We start from the raw sequence: 20,294 nt of genomic DNA on the forward strand, positions 1-20,294 counted from the left end.
CTTCCACTAATCACCCCAGTTCCCTGAAGTCCCTTTTGATTGCTATTGGACTTCTCACCGTGATCTCATCACTGCCAACCCGCACAACCAATAGTGGGTAATAATCAGAGGGCTGAACCAGACCAGGCTGTTTCCTAGGAATGTCTTTTACCCAGCCCCCAGTGAGGCAGCAGACTTCCCTGTGGGATGGGTCAGGTCTGCATATTGGCCTCTCTGTCCCCCTCAGAAGGGAATTGCCTATGACAATTACCCTCCTTTTTCTTTTTTCAGAGGCTGTCAGAATGTAGTTCTCCCTTGCAGAAGGAAGGGAGTATATTTGAGGCAGATGGTCATTGTTGTTATTCTTTGTGTGTGGAAGGGTATTCCCTGCAGTATAACAGGAGTTTTGTGGAGCAGTGAGGGACCCTGACCATGTTCCAGTGCAGCACAGGGCATTCTTGCCTCTGCATTCATTAGAGCTGCATCTAGATTAGATAGCCTACCTCTGGCTTTCTGGCTGTTCTGTAAATTGTAGTGGCTTTGAGAATGGCAGTGTTCTGTCCTTCTGTTTCTTCTTTTTTATTGTTCTAAAGTTTATTGCTTTCCCAAGCTCTACTTAAACACTGATGTAGTCCTATACAGTTCTAGGACCCACCTGTAACCTATAGGTCACTCTTTGAATCAGGCTGTGAAATAGATAATTTTGACCTCTTTAGAGTATTGACGTTCACAATTACAACATTATATTAAATCTAGAAACCATCTTCTAAAATGGCATAATTTCTAAAAGTGACCATACAACACTGCTGCTTTAAAATTCTGGCTGTTAACACACAAGGTATATGAAAGGATCTCCACAGTAGTCAGCATTTGGCAAGCTCCTCTTTTCCCCTAAGATTACTATAAGAAACAATTGCAATACCGTATTGACACTGCTGTATGATTACCTTTATAGGATATAACATATCACTTTGCTTCCCCCACAGCCTTGTTAGGTCCAGATCTTACCACACAAGAGTTCAAGCAGGCAACCAAAGAGAACGTGTCTAATGTCACTTTTGTGGAGTATGAGGTACTCCTACCTGGTGAGTGTTATTTTCTCTTCCAGTTATGTTACATTGAATGTCTATGATTACACACAATCTTTTATATGAGTTGTAGAAGTATCTAGGATGGCAACTTCTTGATAAAGTTAAGGTGCTCATAGTGAGCATGTGATGAGCTTAGTAAAAGAAGAGATGAGTAAATTTGTTGGCACTATTGAGTATTGTGTTGTAATAACTATTTTGCAGTGAAGAATGAGATTCTTACTTTTTTTTATTAAAACCACAGATAAAAACAACTCACAGCTATCTGTTCCCCCAAATTGTCAAGTGACAATTTCTTTGCACTAGTGAATCCTCCTGGAGAGACCATGTAAGCTAGGGTACTTACTAACCAGCAGTTTTTTGTCAGCTTTGCAGTGTTAAGGGAGTTAAAGTATGGAGAATAGGCAAGATAAGCATCTTCTTAAAATAGGTGTGAAGTTCTCAGTTGCCAAGTAATCATGTATAACTAATTTCTTGGACAACTGGAAAAACTGATCTAACTGAAATCTCTCTCAGTTGGAGGAGATCAGTTAGCACTCCTTTCCAGAGTACTGGTATGATATTTTAAGGACATAATTGCACAGCATTTATGCTGTATTTTCTTCTAGCGGGAAACTTAAGGTAGTGTAAGGTAGTGTCTGTTCCTTGTTCTGGCACATGTACTCTTGGTACAGAGGTGCACCAGATATCAGTCTTGCTACTGGTTGATCTTCAACAGCATAGGGTTTTCATGCTCCATTCATTTAAAGTGTGGTTTTGTTTTGAAATCTCAAAAGGTATGGATTCTATTTCTAGCCAGTGTAATTAATCTGACTGTAAAACTTTTGCTACTCTGAAACCAATTGCATTTGTTAAAGTACTTTGATCATAAGTGACCTCAACAAGGTGAGTTATGCTTTGCTCATTTATTGAGTGTAATGGCTCTAATAAATGAGTTGCAGTAACTGACTTTGCTCTGCTATGAAAGACTGAGGTGTTGCACCTCTAAGTTTATCTCCAGTTCAACAGATCTGTAATATTTTGGCTGGGACTTGGAGTTCTGGGCATGCTGTTCTGCAGGCTGTAAATGTCTCTGCCAGACCCAGTGAAGTTCAAATATTCTATGGGAGTATCTGGTGCTTCCACTTCAGCCAGACTTTGCTGCTCCTTTGGTATGACTTGCATTACTGAGTCAGTGAGCTGTACCTCAGAACTTCCTTTTCTCTCAGAAGGAGTTTGAGCTGTGCAGCACAGCTGTGCTTTTTGACCATCAAGTACTACAGGGTAGGTCTAGGATTGAGATGAGGCCTGGAATAAATTTTTGTGGAGTATTCAGATGGCATAGCCACACTTGTATCTAGAAGATGTGAAAGAAAAGGTCAATTACGAAATAAAATGTCAGTGCTGACGGGTGCAAAGTCAGAGGTGTTTAAAAGAGGCTATTTGTATGCATCAGAAAAAATACCTGCTGTTGAAACCTGCTTTTGGATACGCTCATTTTATGCTCAGGGAGTTTGTTAAAAGCAAAAAAGTGTCAGGTTTTTCTACTGTATTGGAATGTTTTCACGTTGTAGTTCTACTGGCTTGCCACTAGGAAGGCAAAGGCAGCCATGAATGGGTTTGAAGATGATTTAGTTTCAAGTTGAGTAGCTGTAGCATGAAAGGCCAGATCCAACAATGTTAAGGCTGTGGATTTTATCAACAATTTCACTGTGATCTCACAGTATCATACAAATCTGCAACTGGCTAAAATCTGAATGCTCATAGATATTTACAAGTGTAACTCTCTTTTGATTATATAGCTTCTTATATACTTACTAATATTTTTAATAAGTCCTGCTTTTTTAATACCAAATGTGAAGTCAAAAAGGAAGTTTAGACTGAGAGCCGTCATTGTTCCTTCTGGTGAGAGCTAAGTACTTAATATATTTTGGTTTGGGTTAAATTACATAGAAGCATAAGTCTGTCTTGCTTTCAGTGAAATGAGTATCTTATGTTTCTATACTGGAGCTCTCTAGGAAGTTTACCTACAGAATGGAATGACTGTGTAATTGTTGTAATGGATGTGTATCATACCTCAGTTAATGGCTTAAGAAAATTACTGTCAAACACTGTCTGATTTTGCAGGTTTTTTTTTTACCCTGGAAAGTATAACAGCAGCACACTGTTATCTACCTGTAATCCAGCATATGTAAAACACAATCTTTGAATCTCTTCTTCCCTCAGAATGAAGAAATATGTTTTTCATAAATAATTTCTTAAACTTTTAGGTGTTCCTGGTACTTCCATGGAAAAAAATATCACTTTGGACAGTGCAACGATAATTGAACTTTCATGCAGATTGGACAATAAATATTCTCGTTTGAAAAGATTTCAAGTGACTTGGAAGAGGGGAAATGAAACAATCAGACACATTGATAAAACTGAAAACAGCTGGAGCATCCAGTAAGTGGCACTCTTTACAGTTTGACTTGCAGGTTCTAATGAGTTATCACATGCATATACACTGCCCAATACTAGTCATGTATATATTAGAAAAGAGCCAAATGTGCTGATCAATATATGCCCATAATCAACATATTGAAGGTGCAGGAAAGGAGAAAGGTTGCAGTTACCTCAAGACTGGAGGAAGAGCTCCTGTTCTTCCTCTGGTGCTGGCAAAACAAGGTTTCTTTAAGACAGGAATATAGAATAAGGACACAGTTCTTTGAGGTCCAGTAATTCTGTTCAGTATGTGAAGTACTAATCCCAGTCTGAGATTGCTAAAATACCTCCATTTTTTTCTACTCCCCTACTTTCCACACTCTTTTCCACCTTAGTGCTGCTTTGCATGTCTGAAAGGCATCAATGGCCACTTTTTTTTCCTTCATAATAAGCAAAAGAGAAAAGATTAGCTTTACAGTAAAGATGTGTTGTATTTTTTTAAAGGTTTCCTTAACTTTTTCAAACCTCTACAGAGACTCAAGAAATGCTGTAGAAAATTTTCTTCAATTGATACAATTTACTGTTGGACTTAAAAATCTGTAAATGGGCTAATTTTAACCATGTAGTCTCCAGCTGATTCTGTATAGCTTTGGCTTCTTAACATCAATAGTATTTGTATACAATTTCTATGATAGAAAATGTGATGATAATGTTCTGTCACTTTTCTGCTATTCCATATAGGCAAACACAACCATGTAAATCTTATTCAAAGCACCTGTGAAATGTGTAGTTTGCCAGCAGAGATGATGGACTTCATTAGATGGCAGCTCTTTAAAACTGTTCAGCGTTGAAGCTATGCTAGCCATTGAGTGGCTTTAGAAAGAACAAACCATTTAAAAAATCTCTTCAGTCCTGCGTGGGTATCCTATATAGTTCACATGGTGAACCCATGTCTAATTTGGTAACCTGTAGATCGTACTGCTTAAAGATGTTTGGCCTTCTGTGAGTAACAAGGGTGAAAATGGTATTTATGTTCTGAGGTGTGCTTGTGCTCTTCTGTTTTCTTAAAAATATGCTGTTTCTACATTGCACTAAACCTGAATCCTAGTGTTTCAGCAATGTATGTTCCCTGCTCCACTACTAATCTCTGCTGGTTTATTTAGAATGTTGATTAGCAGTCACTGATAGTTGTAGGACAAAAAATACAAACAAAAAAGCAAATTGATGAATTTTTTTTAAGATTGAAGATCTTGGATAGCAGTAAGCTGGGAAGTTACAGCTGTACTCTGAAAGGTGAAGAAGAAATCAGTGCTGTGTTTTATTTACAAGGTAATTGTGCTTAATTTTAATTTATTTTATTTATTTTAAATATTGCTTCACTTGAGCATTGAAAGTGTTAATATGGTTTCTGGATAGTATGGAAATGGCACTTAATTTGATAAGCTGTGACTAATATTGTCAAGCTAAGTGAGGGTCACTATCAAAGGCATTTCTATAGCTTGGAGGGAAGAAGAATTTTGAAGTAAAATCTAAAAGCCTTTTTAGCAAAATTTGCTAACAACCAAAAGAGCATGTAAGCCTACTTTTTTCCTAAATGAGTAACTGATTTCCTGTTCCCTCTCTATCCCTACAGCAGGAGTGAATACTCAACACTTACTGGGGGGTGGGAGGAAAGGATGGTGCCTCAGGTAAATTCTTCAAAAAGCAGAGCCAATGACTTGAAAGTTTGGCCTGAGATTTAGTGTTACAAGAGGAGCAATGGTTGTCAGAATGGAGGCAGGGATTTGGACAAATTCAGCTGTATTTCTGAAACACCAAATTATTGCTTTAGTGCATCTTTCATTCTATATAATATAAGAACAGCACTTATATTTAAAGTTAGTGTGCTGCTTTGAGCAGTATGAGTGCCCTTTCTTCTGTCTTGTATTCTCTTCTCTAATAATGTTGCCCCTGACAGTAGTAGGCAAAATCCAGCTGAATGGAAGATGTGGAAATGAAACAAATACAAGCTGCTGACAACCTTGATCTCTAATGGGAGCTATTCCCTTCACTTTTCCCACCATCCAAACTTTGCAAAGAATAAGGCAGGCATTTAATCTGTGAAAGCTCCACAGACTGTGATATATAAGAAAGATTCTCCCTGAACACAAGCTCCTAAAAACCTTAACTCTTCAAATAACTACCCTAGCCACAGCTGAACTAACCAGCAGGGCTCTGTAATTCTCAGTTCTGCAAGCTGCCTTTGTTCAGTAGGATATCTGGTCATGTGACTTGAGGAAACACATTCATGTATGTTCAAATCTTGAATAGCAATGTTGATATCTGCTTTCAAACCTTCAGTCAGGGGAGACTAGTTTGCAATGCTGAAGAAAGACAAAATTGTAGTTTATTCAGACCTTTTAATCTCTAAAAATGATTATATATTTTTCTTGACAACATGTGGGTAAAGTTTAGTTGAATGGCTACCCAAGTCTGTTTAGATTAAAAAAATAAGTCAAATGAGACCTTATTCTTTTGAAAGTATACAACTGTTTCAGTAAGGGCAGGAATGACTCAACAGGGAAGTCATCTTTTCCAGAACAGTGCATAGGACTGGTTGATTTATTACAAGAAGATGGGAGAATTGCTTCATAACGGTTGAATGCTGCCACTTCTGATGCCATAAAAAGTACTGGCTTGACACTTTTTAAGATTAATGCAAGAGTGAAGGAAATGGGAATGAGAAGTCCTTGAATCTTCTAGTCAATAATGCAGAGAGAACAATTCTCAAACTGAAAGATGAGTAATGTGTTGGTATAGACTCAGTGGCTAAAGTCATCACCACTGTAACTAACTGCAGTAGCTTTTCTGCTAGGCAGTTAGGCATTGTTGGATGTGTTACCTCTCTTCCCCTTCTCCCCCATCCTGGCTTGCATAACCCTGCAGATTTTGAGGAGTTAAGCTTTTACCCAGGTCTGCAGGAAACATTGAGATGCTTCAAATTTGAACTTGAAGGAAGTTCAAATTAAACATGGAGACCATTTATGGATATTTTTAAATGGTGTGATATGGTGTTGTAATAGCTATATTAAAGGGTAGAATAAATTAATTTGTGTTTCCCCTTTGTTCAGGGATCCTTAAGCAGCTGTCCAGGTACATGCGCTATGAAATAACTCTGGTCTTCAAACCAGTGTGGAAATCTGACTGGTATAAATGCTGGTGTGATCACCTGTCCATCTCTTCAACAGCTTGTTTTTTTCTGTGCAGCAGCAGTGTTTTGACACCAAATTCTGGGTGATCTACTTGCAAAAATACCTGGTGCACAGCATATTTCACTGCATGCATTCAAGGATTAACCACTCTGTTACAGAGCCAGATACCAGAACATTCATGTCCTTAATCATGGCTAATGTGTTCACATGTGTTGCTGGAATGTCTATAGCTGTGCTTTGCCACTGATCAGCATGGCTAAATCCTTTAGACTACCACATAAACCTGTTGTGCTGGATATAAGCGGTTTTTATTTGTTTTCACATGTTCCATTGGTTTTTTTTCCCAGCCTGCTTTTGTTTTTTCTCTTCTATAAATTGCAAAGGAGGTGGCAGCAATTATTAGTAAACTTGTCCCTTTTACTGACAGCAGTGAGGATACTCTGCCACTACTCTTTAGAAGGATAGTGTTTAGTGATTAAAACAAATACATATGGGGTGAGAAGACTTCACTAGTAATGAGGCTGGATTGATGTATGGTGCAGCAAATTCTGAGGTTGTAAGCAGTGTTCTTGTTAACAAATTGGTTTCATATATATTTCTGGAATGGAAATTTTTAAGTTTGAATACTCATGAGAAGTGAACTTTTCAGAAAAATTAATTTGTGCTCAGACAGTCAAGAAAGGGAGGGAACAAGAACAATCTTAGTTTATACCAAATTGTTCCATCATAACTGCTGAAAACAAATTCTTGGCCTGTTTAGTCTAGTGTGACCAATATAATTTAAAAGATGTACTGGCTCTGTACTTACAAGATGGAGCAATGAAAGTTGAAGTAAAATTTAAAATAAATGGATGTGAGGAAAACATGCTGGTAAACATCCTGATAAAGAGGGAAAGAAGGGGGAAGCTGAAATACATACTCTGGCATGATATATTTGCACAGGTCTAACTATCTGTGGGGTGCCTCAATATATTCAACAGCCTTTTTTGGGCTTTTGCTCTTGGAAGGCTGTGGAGCATATAATGTCTGGGACAAGTAACTCTGAAGTTATAAATTGATGTCTTGTTTCTTGTGGCCATATTCTTTCCTTAGCAAGATTGGACCAAAAGTCCTTTTTACTGGCATGCACCCAAAAGTCATTACTTCAGCTCAGAAAATGTTTGTAACTACAAAGCTCTCTCAATCTGCAGTTTTTTCTTAATTACAAAAAACGTTCTCTGCATGCACAGCTTGCAAGATACCAATATATGGCAGCATTATGGCTGCAATAGACTTCTGTCATTTTTTGTAGATTAAGTGAAATTGCAGAAAAATTAGTACCTTTGTTTCTAGTGTACTAGAACTGAAGCATGTAGCTCATAGCTGTCAAGGGAGGGAAAGAGGAAATGGGCAAGGGTAGAAGTCACAGTCTGATTATCACTTTCTTTTCAGTATTAATTGGGAACTTTTAAGATCATACAGCAACTGAGAACAGAATTCCTGTAGTCTTCTGCACAAATTCTGTATATGGAATACCAGCCTGACATGGTTCTTCATTTAGGTCATGTCATGAATGATAGAATCATCCATGTTTTTAAGGGAAAAGGAAGTGAATGGACTGCTGTAAACATGTATCTAAATATATTTTATCTTTTTGTAATACTGTAATTAAAACCTGTAGCTCTCACTTGATGAACTTTTTCCTATTTGTTCTTAGTACCAAAAATTGAAGGAAAAGAAAAACCCATAGTCAGTTATGAAGGAGATTCAGCTATAATGATTTGTAAAAGTTTTGGCTATACTCCCATTGCTTGGACCTGGTATATGATGAATGGAAGTGAACAGGTAAGGTTTCCATCTGTTGGCAAAGCAAAAAAACAAGTACAGACCCTTTGTAAAGTATAATGACTTTTCACTGTAGGCTCTACAAATTTTATTTCCATTAAAGTTAATGTAATTCTCTGTACATGGAAAAAAATCTGTTACATTTAGAAGTATTCGTTATTACAGGGATGTATTTTTTGTTCTGGTTTGTATGATGTTTCTTTCCCAAAAAGTCCCTGCCATACTCTTACAGCCCAGATAAGGCTCCCCTGATTTGTTTTACTCTTGAGATCCTTGTTTTCACTATATTAATGATGATTATGTCACTCAAATCTTACTACTTGATACCAAAAAAAATCCTACTATAGTAGGACACTGTTAAAGGCATGTAAGGTCTTGGAGCCTTGAGGGAGAAAAGGAGCATGTCCCTTTTCTTCCTCACCCTCCAGATACAAGTAATTCTGTATTTCCCAGCTTGTATGACCTCTCTGGGGCACTGGATCTGAAGGAGGTCATCCTGTGGTAGAGACTGCTGTGCCACTTGATTTTGAAGGAGCTGAAATGTCTTCTTACTTCAGCTCTTGCCCTAAAGTCTGTGAGGAAAAAATCTTGCTCAGCAATTTCCCTCTTTCACATACCCACGTTTCAGGTTCCCCCTTAGCCTTGGAAGCATAGCCGCTTTGTTCTAGCCCTTTTCTGGGGGAAGCACTGTCAACTGAGAGGAGGTACATAGATCTGTCTCCTCTATACTGCTGGAGAGTAGCACTGACTTCTAAGACTATCAACATAGTTCCTAGTGAAGCAGCATTCCCAGTTCAGCTTCCTTGAAAGTGTATGCTTTGTGCGGTTTTGAAACCTGGATGTTAGATCCTGACACTTGATGCGGTCTTTGTCAGTGGAGAGTCAATAGAGTGAAGAGTACCTTTCATCTGATCTTAGACTCAAACAGGTCAGACAACTTGTTCACTGAAAGTGCATGTTTTCCTCCCTTGAATGTAAAGGGAACCAGGTTGGCCAGCTAAAATAAATCCTTCCCTTGGAGACGGACTAAACATGCTTCACAAATGCCACTTGTTCTTAACTCATTTTACATCTCTCTATATAGACCTACCTGTTGACAATATAAATTTGATTTAAACACTTTCTCATTGCATTAATGAGACTTGTGTTTTTTATTTTTAGATTGCCATTAATGACTCTTTACTGGCAGACAAGTATGTAATTAACAGCGTATCTGCCAATGTAACCCATTTGAAGATACTGAAGCTCACCAAGGAAGATGATGGTGTATATTGGTGTGAAGCTGCTTTTGAATTAGGGAGAAGTAAAGGAAACCTGAAGCTTAAAGTCCTATCCCTCATGGTGCCTCTCAAACCCTTTTTAGCAATTGTGGCTGAAGTTGTTATTTTAGTAACTATTGTTTTCCTTTATGAGATGTATTCGAAAAAGAAAGAGAAATGTGCAGGTAAGTCTTTTTAGTCTTTTCTATGTTTCCACTGAAATTGCAGCCAAAGATAGAAAGGTGTGACCCATAGCACTTCGTATATGAAGTTCAGTGTGATTTTTCACATCTGTATTTTTTCTGATAAAATACTTTCTTCTAGAACACTGCATTATTTTAGATTTTTAAAAAAATCTGTTCCATGAGTCTTGAATTTAGGTACAAAGTGCTTTCAGTCAGCAATACTTTGCCATGAAGGGTTTGATAGAGTCCTTATTTTTTTCCTTGCCAGACAAAGGAATTTAGAGGCTATACTTCTGGGGGGAATGCTTAGGAATGGAAGCAACTGCTAGTAGTCTTGATGGGAGAAACTTCTGTCAAGAATTGAATAACAAGGAAAAGTCCATTAAAATAGAATGCGCTAGTGTTGGTTGCTGAACCTAAGGCACACATAGGTGAGCCGAACTAGATGTGCAAGATGAAACAGAAATGATATATATATATATAAAAATATATATGTCTATGTATTATACAAATATGCATATATTTCTGTATTTTATACATATATGTATATATTATATAATATATGTATTAAAATCAGATTCATAAAACTTGATCAAAGTAAGGTTTTTGACAAATTTTCAGGTAATCCACTGAATAGAAGAACAAGATAAATTTGTAATTCAAATTAGGAAAACTAATAAAACAAAATAAGTTTTTGTTTTGCTTAGATATGGAGTGAATAATACAATTAAACAGAACTTTCCTAGCATTTGTTAAATTGAGACCTTATGTAATGCTTTTTCTGTTATGCAGAAGACGAGAAAGAATTTGACCAAGCTGAGCAACTGTAAGTAAACAATATGTATACTATAGTTAAAATATTTGCATATTACAGTTTGTTATATAAAATTATACCCTGTTGTTGACTCAACTGCTAAGGGTTAATGATGAATGTGAAAGTACAGTTTATTCCTTTCCTTAAGACTTCCTAGTTGCAGAGTGTGCAAAATGCTGTTTTCTACCTGGCGCTTAATTCTGGTGTTTGGAAGATATTTCACCTTCTTGTGAGAGCACTGTGTGTCCTCATTATAAACTGACTGTAAAAGGCAGTAACTATGAGGAAAATAACTTTCAGGTAGAAATTTTACAAAAGAGGCTTTCAAATTTTTTTTTTCTCGTAAGTATTTTATTTGTCCAGGTTAACATACATTTTTCTCATTTGCATGTGGTCAAAGCCATAACTGTCCTAGGTTAGCCTGTAGTTGTTGGGGTGTTGGGAGATGGTGGTGTTGGCTGTTTTGGTGGTAACTCCAACCTCTCTGGGGGGGGGACTCTCACTGCACTGATGGCTTGGGCTCCGTGGGCATGGGAACAGCTGCACTACTGGAGCCAAAGGAGCAGGTTTAGGCACTTCTGTTGCTGTTTTTCTGCTTGAGGGTTGGTGCTACCATGCTGGCTCCCCTCTCCTTAGGATGATGCATTTCTAAAGGCTTGCTTGCTAAAATAAGCTCTGCTTCTCTCCCTCTGCCCATCCTTTGAAGCCCGGTCAATTCATTTGGCCTGTTAACTTTTACTTTTAAGATGCAGCCTAGCAGTTCCTCTTTTTAGGAGTCCAGTCTACTCCAGTTTTCTTCCCCTCAGTCCCTTCTCTCCTCCTATGTTTATCTCCCCTTTTTTGTCCTTCTGAGTAGCACTGTTTTTCCCTTTTTGAATTTCTTGCTGCAGTGACCTTCTTTGTTTCCCTGTGTTGTATTCACTTTCCCATTCCTTTTTCCAGGGCTAGCTGAAAATAGATTTTAGTGCTTTTCCCCTTATCTAAACAGCTTTAAAGCTGTAATTCAATTACACTATAAAGTGGGGATATGTCTTGGGAATATAGGCTGCTATTATACTGCTGAGTGTTTGGGGATATGTCTTGGGTTGAAAATTGAGTAATTGCCCTTGTCGCACAGCCCTGCTTCTTATAAACATGCTGAAACTGTATTACAATAGGATTATAACACAGTACAGTGCACTAAAATAATGTTTTCATGCTTGGCGAGATGTGGGATGTGGTTTTGATCAGCTGCTTGATCTTTACTTTGGAGTTCTATCTTAGATAAACATGTATGAGGAAAATGTATTAAACCATGTACTTCTTGCATATTTTAATAACTGAACATTATTTCAACTACTGGCTGTTCAGAAGATAGATTTGTGTACCAGAGAAGATGGCTCCAAAGGAACTTTTCTGGTCTGTTATGTCAAGTGATGACTAATATACAGGTGAACTGGGTTGAGGCTAAAATTAAAATGTCACATCCAACAATGTATTAGGTGGGAGGCTAGTGATTCAGAAACAGATTTTTTTTTTTTAGCAAGAGAATTGTTAATTCTAGTCTTGATTGTGACCAACACCATATAGCTAGTTGTAGGTACTCCAGAAGGAGCAATCATATGACTGTTTCAGGCCATGTTCTGAGGATGTTGAGCTGTGTATTGCTTGTATATTATTTGAGCATTCACTTTGTATACAAATTCTATACACTGAATGAAATGACAGCATAGCAATCATTTCTGGGTATACTATCACTATTATAAATTCTGCCTAGAACTTTGTGGGATTTTTGAGGGGGATTGAGTTGAGCCTTTACTACTTGGCTGAAAGACCTCAAGAGTCAGTATGTTGGTTGCTTGCTTTTTTTTTAATCTTCTTTTTTTCTTATAACTTCATATGCTAAAAGAGATAAAATCAAATACATTGCAGATATACTCTGTGATTGGATTGGGGGACTGGAGTGACTGTGCTCATCCTGTACTTAAAAGTTGAGTTTTGGAATTTAACCTCTCTTTCTTATAGAAAATCAGAAGAAAGCAATGGTCTGGAAAACAGTAGTGCTAGGAACAGAAAAACTTAATCTGGTTCCAAAAAAGGTAAGTAAGAGATGAAACAGAGAGCAGAGTTTACTTTTCTCTTGGGCAGCCTAATGCAAGGATGAAGAAATCCACTGTGCCATCCCAATCTTTTTTTCACATAGTAATCACATAGTAATAGAACCATTGTTTAGATAATTCAATATATAGTCATTCATGATGTAATATCAGCAAGACAGTGAGTCCAAAATGTTTTAATTCAATGCTGTTGTCATTGTGGTTTAATAGTTCTGTTCACCCATGCAGTCCTTAAAATAGGTCATAGATTAACCTGGTTAATAACTTGGCTCCTGATTATGTAACATTTCTGTGAATGCCAGGGTAGGTGCTGAGATGCATAAGAATTGCTGATATATCCAAAATCCTACTCTTTCAGGCTGTATTTTGGGTGTCAGGTGAGTTTATGGAGAAAGGATGCAAGTGTAATAGCAAGTGTGGAATGTGACAGCACCAGAGATATGAAACAAAGGATTATAGGAGTCTAGGAAAGAAGGCAGAGCTTAATAGATGGTGACCAAAGCGATTAATGGTAGAAGAAACAAGCAGAGGATATGTAGCCCTGTGGAAGCTATATAATGAACTTCCCTGATTCTCTGCCCTCTTTACAGTCTAATTACAGGCTGCTACTACTGATGCCAGCTGGAAATGCTTGTCAGAGGATGGTCTGTCAGTTGAGGACCAATCCTACACACTCTAGCTATTTCCCCTTGTTATTCCCTCTCTGCAGCTGGCACCCCAATCTCTCATCTCAAGATCAGAGGTGTGAGTGACTTTGCATTTATGTCACTGCTGGTACTGTTTTTCCTCATCACAAGCCATCTACCTGAAGGAAGATTGTTTCTATACCCCTTGTTTTAAAGGACAGAAAGAGAAGTGTCAGGTAAAGTTCATGTAAAGAAAGTAACAAATCAGAAAACAAGAACAAATACTCTCCAAGAATATATTTTCTCCTCTGTTTCCTGCATGTTGTTGTACTTGTTGATTACTGTGACTTAGGTTCCCAAGGATTTATCCCATATTGGATCTAAGGTACCATTCTTGTAAAGTCCTTTTGGCCCATGACACTCAGTGAATTACTAGGGATTCAGATTTGCAAATTGAACTATTCAAAAAAATGGCAAAATACAAACTGGAGTGAAGTTTATTTTCAAAGAAATATGGGAAAATATTAGGCAGCAAAATAATAGAATTCATTTTATAAGGAAACTTGTTTATACTTTTTTAATTCAGCAGATTTAAGCCAACAGAAGTGGAAGTCATCACAAAGCTACAGAAGATGTATATGACTATGCATTTTAAACATCCACTATGCTTCCAAGTAAACTCCTCTACACATACAAGAAATAAGATGCTTTTAAAATAGCTGTGAAACTGCTCATTTTATACAGATCATAATGTATTCTGATGTACTGCATTTAGACCTTTGCTGTCTGTAACATTGTCACTTTACTACTAAAAGGCAGTTTTTACATGATCAGACTTCCTGTTGGTTTATGACTGACCTGTTTGATTTTGTCCTAAATTGGAACTAATCTTGCATTCACGGAATGAACAGGTAATACAGAATGGGCCTATTACCTAAGTGTTACAAAGCTGGACTCGCAAGATCAAAGAAGTATTTCCACCAAAGAAAATGCCTTTTACTAGCAGGTGAAGCAATCGTGACACAGCTATTTTTACCAAAGAAATTGTCAAAGGGAAATCTTTGTCATGATTTAAATGAAACATTAACAGTTTTGCAATTTGCTCTGAACAGTAAAATGTCTTCATTCTAACTTTTCTTAGCTTCATTTAAATGAGAAAGCAATATAGGTATGTTCTGAATATTTAAGATACGAATTTTCCTAAGAAGTCCTGCCATATGTCTGTGGTACTATACTGTAATTCTGAATAGGCTAAATACTTAAATACTGTACAGATCAGATATTTCAGTGGTATTTTGGTGTAGATGAAGGAAGGAAAGGGGATACAGTACCATATCAGAATATAACTGAAATACTTCCTTACACTTGCAGAAATTACTACAGGATCTGAGAGCTGCAAAACCAGTTTTGTAATTTATGCAGAACACAGAAATTTCACAAATATACCTATATGGTTCTTACCATACATCCTGTCTAGTTGGTACTCTTACTTCTTGCAGCGTACTGTATTGTTCCTTAAACTCCTCCCAGAGCACAGAGACAGTCTTGAACAGCTAAAATTTTCAGGGTAATAGGATAAAGCAACATGAATACCACTAGTTCTCTTATACATAAAATTGTGTGACGCTGCTGTTAAGACTTAGGATATTGCTTTAGAAGAGCTAGTTGCCATAATTTTAAATATACCATTTGGTACGTTATGCATTCAGAAATTGAAAAATGTGCAGCTAATAGAAAAAGAGTTGATTGCATTGGTTGCCTTTGCCAATCCAAAAGAAAAATAAGAAAAACTTCCATTTTAAGAAAGGGAAAATTAAAGTCTTCAGAAGAATTTCTTCTTTTAAGAAAAATGTAAGGAAAAATGCAGCATTTGCAAACTCCTTAGCGAAGTGAAAGGAAAAAAATATCTAAATAGAATTTCCTCAACTGGTCGTTTCTCTTTGATCATAAAGGAATACAGAAAAATAAAGCATAAAATAGATTTAATTACCTTTCTTTTTTATTTTACTGTTCTTATGGGTTTGAAAATGTCAGAAAGCCTAGCATTGGCTGTTTTGTTGGAGATGGGGACAAAATCCAGTCTGATCTATGCTTTTTTGGTTTTCATAGTTTATTTTGCAGCTTTAACAACTACAAGTTAAAAGTCCAAATAAAAAATGGGAAATACAAGCATTAAGTGATTGACTGTAAGGGCTGCACACTGATAAAGATTTCCCTTGTTAGAAAACTGTTTATTATATTTTGCCTTGGAGTTTCTATGCACTGTAAAAAACGAGAATGCATTTACAGGTTTTTATATGAATTTATCATTGATATAACGGCATCTTTGTTGTAGCAAGTAAATGTTTGTGGTTTAAAAAGATTTACTCCTGTATATTAATTGTTTGAAACATATAATTTTATTTTTTGTAGAAAATAGATTTTTGTAGGAAATTCAGTAGTAAAAAAAGTAAGCTTACTTACAGATCTAAGTTAGATTCTAAATAAAGCAGAATTAGTATCTTTTGCAACAAAAAGGAGGCTAGGTACTATTTGGAAAAAATCCCACCTTTTAATCAGAAATGGTAACAACTTATTTCTATCTTCAGTGAGCATTGCTATCTGATCTTGACATTGTGGTATGAAGTCTGGGCCAACATAGGCAAGTTACATGAATAGATGCTTTTTTGGTGTTGGCAAACAAGGGCTGCACTGAAGGCAGACAGGAACTGGAGAACCTGGATTAAGCGTGGATTTTAGATCTGTGATGTGTTCCTCCTATCAGGACTATATTACAGTTTGGTAAAGTTGGCTGCTGTAACTGTAGCTTTGTGTTCACCTGCCTCTAGCACATTCTGTTTGTCATATCTGCAGGGATTTGTGTTTTATTTTTAGGTTGGCAAGTAGTCACTTCATCTTGGTAAGTGGTTTTATTCCTCATATGTCTGCCTAAGTTCAAACCTTCTTGGGTTCCCCTACAGAGGGGCATAATAAATAATATTAAATGATAAATATTAAATAATTGGCATAATTAACAGTCATAACTTCAAAGGCATAAACCCTACTTTTTTAGTCCAGATACCACATAGGAAGCCCTGAAAATCTAGAAATGTATTTTATGAGAAATAACATGTTGTATATGTTCAAAACGTTCCTACTGCAGTTGCATTGTATATCTGTTTATTATGCAAACATAGCCTTCAATAAAACAAAAATTTGGCAACCTTAAAAAAAAAAAGTCTAGGCAATGATTTTTACCTTATTCAAGCCAAGAGATACCAAATGAGAGCCAAAACAATTCTGAAGATAATTCCTTCCAACAGCAGTTAGAGCTAAGTGTAAGGATCCAAAAATTAGTTTTAATAACAAACATTAATCTGTAATAATTGACTTACATGTGTAGGTTGAGTCTAACCATTACATTTGTTTGGCAGATCTTGTCTTCCAAGATCAAATCCTTGTTTTCTTGTAAGAGGTGGTATGTTACTTGTTTCTATACCAACAAAAGCCTTATCATTTCTTAGAGGAAAAGACTGAAGTCTGCAAAAGAATCCTGAAGGGTTGTATCCTAATGCTTCAAATTGGTCACTGCAAATTCCTCCTTTCCATAGGTCCAAAGTAGACACAAGCAGCTGTGAGACCAGATTCCTAGTGAAGATTGACAAATATTAGAAGAGCTTCCAAGCTGTGAGCTCAGGTAGAACTGTATGAATATTTCCTTAGGATGGAGACCTAAGAATTACCCCGTATTGGGCCAAGATAATTAAGTGATTAGCTACAGGTCATTTGACATGCACAATCCTGAGGAAGAGAGGAGAAACCCATCAGTATTGATGGTAACACTGGAAGCAGCATCCATGTGCCTCTGTTTTTCAGCCAAAGAAAATAAGGTTTATATTCTGGCTTTAAATACACCCTCAAAACTTTTCAACACTGACTGCTGAGCAATAAAAAGGAGAAAGAAACTGACTGGCATCTTCACTGTAGGGGGAGTTGTTCAGCTGAGTGGTTCCCCAAGTGTTGAGCTACCCAGCACGTGCAGGCTGACCACAATTATCCACATCATGTTGGCAGTTCTAGCTGGGAGCTTCCCAAAAATAATAAGGGGCAAGGAGTGAGAAAGAAACCAGTTCAGAATGGTTGTAGGGACATGGGAAGGACCTGCAAGTATCCCGTAAGGGTCCTGAGGGACAGACAGGAGGAGCTGAGATGACTTGCAATTAGATGTGTACAGGGAAGGTTGTGCAAATCTGTAGGAGAAAACTTTTTTTTTATCTGTGCCATTCAGTGTTTGTGTGGGAAGTTCTGTACAGTGACTGAAACCAATCTGCCATTGCTAAGCACTTGCACAGGTGAAAACACAAAGCCAAGTGATAAGTTTCATAAGAGAATGGGAAATTACACCCTTGGAAAATTTTTCTCCACTGGTTTTAAATAGTTTTGCAGTCTTGTTACTTTCTTATGCCAGAACATGCCTATATAATGCATTAAACAATTCTTTATGAAAAAACCCAAGTTCAAAACTTTACAACTTGTTACTGAAACTGAGTTGTTTGAATTTACTGTTGATAACTGAGTTCATTTTTGTAGTTGAATTTTATGAGACTTCAAACTTGTAATGTTTGTTCCATCTTAGCCAAAATGACTGTTTTTCTTCTGTACAGAAACTTCATCTGATTTGTTTTTCCATTCAGCCTTTTATTTAACTAAAAGATTTTTGTTCTTTTTTATTACTAGGGCAATATTTCTATCAACTGACTTCTGGAATTATTTCTGAATTCACATTAAAAGTTATGTAACAGTGCCTTGAAAGAAGGAATTTGTTTACTGTAGTTAAGTTCATTTTTCTCTTTTGCAATATGTTTGTTAAAAGTTTCAGAGGAAACTTGACAGCAAAATCTATTTTTCTAGTGAAAGACTACTAAGCCTAATGCTTTTATCACGCTTGCCTTATTTTACATTCTGATTTTATACTCTGTGCTCACTCAACTGTTCTGTTGTTTTGCTTGAGCAGTAAGATGTATACAGAAAACGCAATAGCCTCTGTATGTTTGATGTATATGAAATAACAAGGAGAGTGGTTATGAGTAGTGTGAATTGATAATATTGTACTTACAAATAATTCCAATAAATTTAACCATGAAGAATCCATAAAGTGGAAAGTCAAATTATGCCTGGTGTCTTTGAGAGAAACAATCGGACTCTCTCACTTCTTTGTATTTGTCCATACTCACAGATCTTATTTTAGACCTAAACTGCTTGTTTGCTTGAGTACAAACTGTCTTTACTCAGATCTATAATCTTCTAGGTAGAAATTGCCAAAGATCAAGTGATGTCCAAGTAATTCCTTTCTAAATGCACATACTGCATCTGGCCTAGATTCATACCTTCTAATTTGGACATCTAAGTTAAGAACCTATTCCCTCTGTTTCCTCTATTAATGGGGGGTAAGAGGGGTGGGTGGGAAGGATTATCTTCTAGTAGAAAGTAACAGCCTAAATGGAATCTGGAGTTAGGCAGGGTAAATCTCAGCCTCTGAGATAGTGTTAATTTTTTATAAAGCACAATGTATCAAAACATATTTAAAATTGTGTTAGTCTTCCCATGAAGACAAATCTCTGCACTTGGCTTGGGAATTGAAATATATACTAGTTTCTCCTCTCAATTATCATTTTAAAGGAGATGTAAGGATGCTTCATTAGGTTGCCTTCTGCTATGATCACAAATATATGTAATGTGACATTTTCTTAGTATAAATACTGTCTCTACTGTGTGAAGTGACATCTCATCCTTGCTGATTGTCCTATTTGCCTGAAGAGTTCAAATGAGATTAAATAATTAAAATAAACTCCACAGCAGCAAGTGTACATTCAGGCTCCATTTTGGCAGTTGTTTTGAATGTTTGTGAGCATCTGTTTCCCACTAGCACAGGATGGTAAGATAGGCATGCAGACCTTTGAAAGAGGATAGAGTACCATTAGCTGTATTTCTGCCACTTGGAATTTCTTGTACAGAAGGCAGCAAAAATATCAGACTAAAGCTAACTGCTACCAATAAATAGTCACATCCTAAACAGATGTAGGATGTATAGCCAAGATACTTGGAGGACAACTTATGGCTCACTCTCTTAATTCTATTGCAGTATGTTTGTAATGCCAAATAGTTCTCTATTGTCTTTTTAAAAAATCCACTATAGAAATTTAAAAGGCAGTATGTAGAAAAAAAGAGAGTAATAGCAGAGGGAGGCAAAGTTAGGAGTAAGTTTGGAGTTCTTCCAAAAGAAAGGAGTAAGAGGATTTATATTGTTTGCTGGTGATGGCTGTAGAGTCTTCTAAATGTATGCATACTTCTGAAAACCATAAAGGAAAATATGTAGAACAATACTGTTTAAAAAAAAAAGTTGACAGCTCAAACACATACAAGGGATTGGAAAGAAATAATCTCCACAGTGCAAATAAAATAGCAATAGCCTTTCCATGTTGTTTAACAACTGTTGTTTAATCCCTTTAATTCTCCTGTTTCTGTGGATAAAGAGCTGATAATCATGTCCAACATTTTAAAATATGTTAGCCTTTAGGTTACTTCATAGATGGGCACCTACACTGTTGTCCTCAGCTCCCACCAAGACTGTCAGAAGGACATGCAGATACTCTTTGATACTTGGGAGTTTTTTATGGTGATGTGGTTCTCTTGATGAGCTAATCTCAATTTGCTACATAGTTTAGCCATTGCATGCAATGGCACAATCGGGATTTGGGATTGTTCCAGGTTCAGGTGCAGTGGTTCTGCTCAGCAACTGTCCATGCAAATCTCTGTGCCCATATGACTTTTATGACACAGAAATGAAGGA

General features: G+C 36.8%; 1 protein-coding gene across 5 annotated transcripts in view; it reads left to right on the forward strand.

Moving 5' to 3' along the window:
• The window catches only part of EMB (embigin), a 43,690-nt gene that overhangs the window by 10,724 nt on the left and 12,672 nt on the right, over positions 1-20,294 (forward strand). For 2 of the 5 annotated variants that reach the window (XM_030005490.2, XM_030005492.2), the window contains 8 exons: positions 966-1,064; positions 3,317-3,491; positions 4,711-4,799; positions 8,358-8,485; positions 9,647-9,929; positions 10,722-10,755; positions 12,748-12,821; positions 14,052-18,593. In XM_030005490.2, the coding sequence (XP_029861350.1) occupies positions 966-1,064; positions 3,317-3,491; positions 4,711-4,799; positions 8,358-8,485; positions 9,647-9,929; positions 10,722-10,755; positions 12,748-12,805 (866 nt within the window). In that variant the 3' untranslated portion in view covers positions 12,806-12,821; positions 14,052-18,593. Of the gene's footprint in view, positions 1-965; positions 1,065-3,316; positions 3,492-4,710; positions 4,800-8,357; positions 8,486-9,646; positions 9,930-10,721; positions 10,756-12,747; positions 12,822-13,440; positions 18,594-20,294 lie in introns of those variants that run through there. The other 3 variants (XM_041120884.1, XM_030005491.2, XM_041120885.1) reach the window with 3 other exon arrangements.

This window comes from Aquila chrysaetos, chromosome Z (genome assembly GCF_900496995.4).
Source record: "Aquila chrysaetos chrysaetos chromosome Z, bAquChr1.4, whole genome shotgun sequence".
Classification (NCBI taxonomy): domain Eukaryota; kingdom Metazoa; phylum Chordata; class Aves; order Accipitriformes; family Accipitridae; genus Aquila; species Aquila chrysaetos.